At 38.7% G+C, this 7,776-nt stretch overlaps 1 protein-coding gene across 4 annotated transcripts in view; it reads left to right on the plus strand.

The window, feature by feature from the left end:
- The window catches only part of Rnf180 (ring finger protein 180), a 150,672-nt gene extending 143,908 nt beyond the window's left edge, over positions 1–6,764 (plus strand). For all 4 annotated transcript variants that reach the window (XM_075976127.1, XM_075976125.1, XM_075976123.1 and 1 more), the window contains exon 8: positions 5,773–6,764. In XM_075976127.1, the coding sequence (XP_075832242.1) occupies positions 5,773–5,972 (200 nt within the window). In that variant the 3' untranslated portion in view covers positions 5,973–6,764. The remainder of the gene's footprint in view (positions 1–5,772) is intronic.
- Positions 6,765–7,776: the final 1,012 nt, after the last annotated feature.

A 7,776-nucleotide genomic window follows, 5' to 3' on the forward strand; every position in this document is an offset into this window, starting at 1 on the left:
ATATGTTAGTAATATTTAATGAGGCCTTACACCAGTACCTACACATGGTTCGTGATGTGAGGTGTTAGTATTCAGGCCTGTACTGGCCTGCCCTTAGGGTTCTGACAGCTGTAGCCACTAATAGCACTAATAGCACCTCCTGTACACATTCACTACTTTCCCTTTTAAAAGGGCCCTGCCCACCTCCCATATCTCTCTCTCTCTCTCTCTCTCTATCCCTCCCTCCCTCCCTCCCTCCCTCCCTCCCTCCCTCCCTCCCTCCCTCCCTCCCTCTCTCTCTCTCTCTCTCTCTCTCTCTCTCTCTCTCTCTCTCTCTCTCTGTGTCTCTTTCTCTCTCTCCCCCTCTTCCTCTGTCTTCTGCAGTTTCTGACCCCAGAGGCTGGTCTCCCCTCTCCCTTCCTCCCCTCCCCCTTTTTCTATTCCCTTTCTTTTCCCTAATAAAAACCCCTCCACATGAGTTGTGCCACAAGGTGTCTTTTTCTTGCATACCACTTTTTTTTAAATTACATTAGGTAAGGAAAAACTAGAAGTTTGACAACCCAGAAAGGCTGACTTCATTGCTTTGTCCCTTTTCCACAAGTTGCTGTATACTAAAGGTGACAAATGTCCAGTTAATCATATCAGCTAATCATGTCACATCATGCTAAGTCATATTATATAAACTAAACAAAGGGACTTAAGCAGAGTCCTATTTTTTTTAAAAAAAAAACCTACTTAAATACTAACGATACAAACAAAAACCTGACAGATTATCTTAACTTAGCTCCTTATAATTTACAAAAGTTAATAATTAAAATATCAAATGAAATAATAGGAGATTGGATAAAGACAGTTAGAAATTATCCAAACCCTACCTGAGACGTCACTCTGCATTTTATTCTAAAACATACCCTATTTTTCCCTTTAATTCGTCCTTTGTGTTTTCAGCCTACATAATACAAATAAATATATACCAGCACAAACAGCAAGCCAGGACCGTTCCTGATTGAAGAGGCCGGATTTAAATAGCCATGCCAAGAGCCAGGTGAACTCACCCTTGCTGTCTGAATTAGCAGCCAAATCTGGAGCAGGCCACTTCACATCACTCAGTTGCTACAGATGATGAAGCAGAATTTGCTCCAGGCTGGGGCCTCATCTGACCCTTATCACCAGTCACTACTAGCAAGTGCCAGAAAATGTTTTCTGTTCAAATAAATAGTATATTTTCCTGCCCTCACACAATAATCAGCAAAAAATAACCAAAAATAAAGTTAATAGTGAGACTGTAGATCTTTTAAGATGTTTTTTATAAAGCCTAGATATTACATATTGGCTCTTTGAGTTTGGTTCTCTGTTGCTGTGGCAAACACTGTAAAAGCGACCTGGGGAAGAAAACTTGTATGGCTTACAGTTACAGTGCATCACTGAGGGAAGACAAGACAGGGACACGGATCAGAAACCTGAAGGCTGGAACTGAAGCAGAGACCATGGACGGATGCTACTTACTATCTTTTTCCCTAGGCTTACTCAGCCACCCTTCTTACACAGCTTAGAGGCTCCTGCACAGAAGTGACCCCACCCACAACGGGTTGTGTAAAAGACTGTTTCCCAGTTTCCCTGACCTGAATAATCACACAGAACTATATTAATTGCAACACTGTTTGGCCAATGACTTAGGTGTGTTTCTAGTTAGCTCTTACATCTTGAATTAACCTATTTCTATTAATCTGTGTACCACCACGAGGCTGTGGCCTATCAGTAAGATTTTCTGGGATAAAACCGGACTCGCTGAACAGAGCGGACAATGAGGACTACTGAGAACTCAAGAACAATGGCAATGGGTTTTTGATCCTACTGCATGTACTGGCTTTGTGGGAGCCTAGGCAGTTTGGATGCTCACCTTACTAGACCTGGATGGATGTGGGTGGTCCTTGGACTTCCCACAGGGCAGGGAACCCTGATTGCTCTTTGGGCTGATGAGGGAGGGGAATTTTACTGGGGGAGGGGGAGGGAAATGGGAGGTGGTGACGGGGAAGAGACAGAAATCTTTAATAAATAAATAATTTAAAAAAAAGATTTTCTGGCGTCTTTCTCCTTCATCAGCTACATGGTGTCTCCTTGACTCCACCTACTCTATAAATCTCTATTTGGATTTCCTGCCTGGTCTTGCCCTGTTAAGACATTGGCCAAAATATCTTTATTCATTAACTAATGGTAATAAAGCATATTCGCAGCATACAGAGGGGAATCCCACATCATCTCCCCTTTTCTATCAAAATAAAAAGGAAAGTTTTCACTTTAACATAATAAAATTATATATACAAACTAGTTATCAAGCAAGAATTATAGTTACAATATTTAGTTCATTTACATTTTGCAAATTAAGGAAAATACCATTTATGCTATCTTTGTGAGTCTAATGTTTTATATCTAATTCATCATATCATAACTAAGGAAAACTATAACTATCTGTGTCCAAGTCTTCAATGACACCAGAAGGATGTACTATTTACATAAGAAAACAGGAAATGTATTGTAAACAACTTCCAAAACTCTAGAATTGACAGAGACATCTCACTGCCTGGACATTCACCCAAAGTTCTTCTGTAACATTGGGGGATCCATCTCAGCGGACAGGCCCATAGTATCCAGCAGACTTTTCCATGAAGCAGGACATTTGAAAGGCTGTCTATGCTATCTTGGCAGTTTGTCAGTCATTTTCTTCTGTATCCTTCAGAATGTCTGGCAGTTTCTTATGTGAAGTAGGAACCCTGAAGGACCATCCCATCTTTTGGAAAGTTCAGCAGTCACTTTTCTGTGGGTCATGTATGTCTAATTCATACAGCATACCATAAAGCAGCCCAGACAAGAGGAGTTTCCTGTACAAATGGCTAGCCTTGTCACATTGAAGGCAAATTCCATGAGTTTCTTTAATGCCTATCAACCTTTCTGAAATAATTGGTGCTGCCAGAAGCAGACATTTCTCATTGTCAAGTCTAAGTTCTTAAAACATTTTAAATGCCATATTACATAGGTCTTTGAAGTATTGAAAATTATTTATCTAACTGAAATATATCTCTATATCTAGAACACCTAACTAACATGACTACAAGTCTGAGCGTTATCGATAACGATCTATTAATCTGTATTTCTTAATTACACATATTTGAATGAGCTCCACAAACACAGTACCTTAAACAAGAGCAGAAATACATATACACAGTTTAGCAAATCAACCTTAAATATGTGTTAATAGACCAAAGTCCATACCAATGCAAAGTATTCATGTTTATATCATATCTCCCTTTTTTTAAGAAACTGACTGCGACAATTAATCACCTATAATAAATGAAACAAGCATTATAAACAATCATTTGGGGAATTTGGACATTTTTTTCCCAAACTATTTCTTGCTATTTGTTGGGCAAAATATTTTTGAAGTTCATAGAGACCTTCCGGGGCGGGGGGGTCTTGTTCCATTAAACCACATTAGCATGGAAGGAACCCACAGGTTCCAGTCCTCTGTAGAAACAAAGGCAGAACCTCTTTTCCAAAGTAACATGTCCCTAGACTCAAATTTTGAAGTCAAGATATTTTTATCTTGGTTTAGCTTAACAGCCCCCAGAATCAGATGTCTCTCTGCAGTAAAAAAAAATTCAAAGAAAACACAATAATATGCATAATTCAGACTCTCTGTGTATATTCCATCTTTATGTGGCTTATTTTTCTTCTTTAATCTACGACTTTTGTACTCTTTTATATTACTTTTATGTCTCTTTAAAGACTTTACTTCTTTTTATAACTGTCCATACTCTTTTCCCTCTTTCTCCCTAGCCTACATACATTTTTAAACACACTGTGTCTCATGTAGAGGTCTTTTATGTCTGAATCTGTCCTATTGTATATCTGAAATCCTTTTCTGACAAGGAGCATTTTAAAATGGTAAGCAGCATGGTTGCAACAGCCCTAGATGCTGGCTCCACCTCTCTTGGCCTTTCAATATGGCAAAGGTATGTTTACCCCCAGCTCTGGGACTGCTTGGTGGGAGCTGTGCTCACCACCTCAACTCTGGAAAGCACCGTGCAGCACATAAATCCTTTTTGTTTGAGTAAAAGCTAAATCTGCCATGCAGCATGCTCCATGCCCTGGAAATGTCTCTGTGTATGGCGATGCTTTCCTGCCTTTGTGTGCCTAGCAGACCCTCTCCAGCCGCTTTCCCAGGCAACGGTGCTGAGTGAGTGGCAGGCATGCTCTCAGCTACTTTCCTCCTAACCCCTAGCAGGCACACAAGCATCCAGACCCAAAGTGTGTGGCTGGCCACATGTGTTAGCCCCAAACATATGGGCACCATTTTGTAAACAGAGACTGCTCGTCCTTTTCCTGTCTGCTCTGACCCAAATAACCACACTGAAACTATATTAATTATAACACTGCTTGGCCAGTTATAAATGGATGCTATAAAGCAGTCCTACACTAACTCAGAATTGAGTATAATAAAGGGTTCTTTGTTTAGGGGTAGACTCACAGATCACAGGCCTCTGCACAAGTGGGAAACAGGAACTGAACCCAGCAGCCTAGAGAGAGGCCTTGCATTTATAGTACAAAAGATGATGCCCAAGTGGGCTGATATCTTAAAGGCTATTTGCTGAAAGAGTTTCCACAGCACCAATGACTTAGGCGTATTTCTAGCTAGCTCTTACAACTTGAATTAACCCATTTCTATTAATCAGTGTATTGCTACCAGGCTTTGGCCTATCAGTAAGATTTTCTGGCGTATTTCTCCTTAGGCAGCTACATGGTATCCCCTTGCCTCCGCCTACTCTTTCTCTCTCTCTGTGTGTGTGTCTCTGTACAGATTTCACATCTGGCTTTGCTCTGCTAAGCCATTTGCCTAAATATCTTTATTCATTTACCAATAGTAATAAAACATAATTACAACATACAGATGGGAATCCCACATCAGGGTTGGACCTTACTACATCAATTATTAATTACAAAAATACCTCACAGTGATGACCATAGACCAGTTGATCTAGGTGATTTCCCATTTGAAGTTCCCTCTTCCCAGATGTGTCAAGTTGCCAACCGAAGTTAGCCATCACATTGGCCAACCAACAAAAGCACATTTCTGCTGACCAAGTTATACTCAGGCTTCAGATACTTAGCTAGTAAATATACCCAGAATTTCATGAGATGCAATATTTCTCAGAAATCTAACAAGGGATTATGCTTCTCAGATTTGCTTTGCTCCACCAGCCAATTCCCTAAGTAGGCCCATGTTTTGAAGAACACTAAAATAAAGCCAGTTTTCTTTTTAGGAATATGGTTGTGTCTGTCTATCTCATTTATGGCTAAAACAAGAAATATAGGAATATATTCTTGTAGAAGTTTGCTGAATTAACTGCACTGACTAATACTGTGAAGGGAAAGATCAAAAAGTCAGTGGTGTTCCAAGGTCACAGAGTAATTCTAGTTGCAGTTGTGGTGCCTAGGGTTTAACTTTAGGGGAAAGTAATCTTCACAAGTCATGTCAGATGATGCGGATGAGAAGTCTCAGACCCAAAGTATTCACTAATGTAGTCCAAGTCACTAAGCCAAGTTTTTCTGCTGCTTTGCCCATTATACCCCAAACTGGGACTCCTCAAAGTTGCTCATCATCGAGAAAGCAACTGTTAGACACGTATTTGCTTAACACCACTCAGTGAAGCCAAGAGAAGCTTTGCTCAAGACACTGTGCTAATAATCCAGCTTCCTTCAGAATCGGGATTCTGATCTCACCCCTGTGTCTTCTAGGATTCCACAGGCATGCAGCTCCAGTGACACGGAGGCAGTTCCCACACGGGGCGCACAGAATGGACTACCTACACTTCGAGGACGACAGCCGTGGATGGTGGTTTGACATGGATATGGTGATCATCTACATTTATTCAGTGAACTGGGTCATTGGATTCGTTGTTTTCTGCTTCCTTTGCTACTTTTTCTTTCCGTTTTAGGAATCACCATACCCTACTATAATTGAACAATCATAAATATAAACAGCAATGGCTTAAACATTTGGAGAGTGTGCTTTTTAGTTTTTATAATGTTGCATTATAAAAATTGTTAGTGTTTATAGAAATTCTGAGGATAATGGATTTATTTATTAATGTCTTTCATGTAACAACCTAAATTTTATTCCAGAGCTGATCTACCAGCCATTACGAACAGTGCACTATTAATGCCATAGATTTTATGTTAGGACTTGGGCTTCTAATTTTACAATGTCATTTTTATACTTACTATGATTGTAAAAACTGAGGTTTTACCTCCATTTAAAAATAGTAAAAATATGAAATGAATAATCTGGATGGGTAGCATCATTATTACTAAGATGTTTAGTCGAGCACTACGTATTCTTAGACAAATGATGTGCATTAAAGAGAAACCATATTCTCTGGGAACTAATCAAGCAGGGTATATTGCATTTTGATTTCTGAATATCTCTACTTCTGTCTCCTTCTAGTACCAAAAATCTAACTATCCTTTTTGTACAAACTTCATAGCTTTGGTGCGACATTTTTAACTATGATAAAAACAAGACATTACACGCAATCAGACTAACACCCAATAGCTATGTTAGACAGCCATATTAACACTTTCCAGTTTCAGAATGGATCACTTGAGAAATGACAAATCTGACTTGTAGTAACATAAATGACCAGTGCATGTCCCAAATGTAATTAATCTGGTGATTCATTGAACTAGAAGACTGTCAATGTGCAATAAAGAGTGGCTTTTACATTTTTTATTGTTGTTATTTGACTTAATGTGTGGAATAAAGAGTTGCTAAAAATGGATTGTGGACTTCTAGAAAGAAAGATCGGTGTTTTGTTATAATAATTGTTATAGTTAAGTTTTTCCATATTAAAAGAAGAAAATATCTGAATCCTTACAATGTAAGCTGAAAATGGGGACGTACCTGACTCAAAAGTGAAGAAAACTCAGCAAAAAGAGGCATAAGCTTATATATTACTAGGGCAGGTTTTTGAGATCTATGACCAGTTTGGTAATGTACTGCTAATCCAACCTTTTTTCCAATCATGCTCTAACCTGATTAAAAAGGTCAGACTTATGGCACTAATAATACTATAACCATTCAAAACAGATATGCTGGACCAAATTAGACTGTCAGTAGTTCAAATTCAATATAATTGCTGACTATATCAAATGCAAGCACTAGGTTGACATTATGTGATTTTCAAAGAAATATAAAAATGATACATATTTTATTCTGATACTATTCTTATTACTGTTTTCACAATTACAGCTGTGAAAAATATAATCAAATATATGACTCATCAAATCCAGAAAACAAAAAATTAAATGCAATTTACAAAGAGAAATATATTTGTGTCTATAAATTAATATTTATAGCCATTAATGTGTGTTCTGGATGAAAATAATGAGAATGAAGGGGAAGCATCAGTCCTCACACAACACATACATGGACAGGTCAAACAGAACACAAACAGGGACAATATTTAAAGAACCCTGAAATCAATTACAGCCATTTTTCAGGCAATTCCTGACTTACTATGCCCTATCTTAATTCATTCCTAAATTGCCTCAGAAATTTTTTATTATATATAAATTAATGAAACAATAATGTACGCCGGGCAGTGGTGGTACATACCTTTAATCCCAGCACTCGGGAGGCAGAGGCAGGCAGATCTCTGTGAGTTCAAGGCCAGCCTGGTTTACAGCGTGAGTTCCAGGACAGCCAAGGCTACATAGAGAAACCTTGCCTTGAAAAAATAA

Source organism: Microtus pennsylvanicus, chromosome 6 (assembly GCF_037038515.1).
Source record: "Microtus pennsylvanicus isolate mMicPen1 chromosome 6, mMicPen1.hap1, whole genome shotgun sequence".
Classification (NCBI taxonomy): domain Eukaryota; kingdom Metazoa; phylum Chordata; class Mammalia; order Rodentia; family Cricetidae; genus Microtus; species Microtus pennsylvanicus.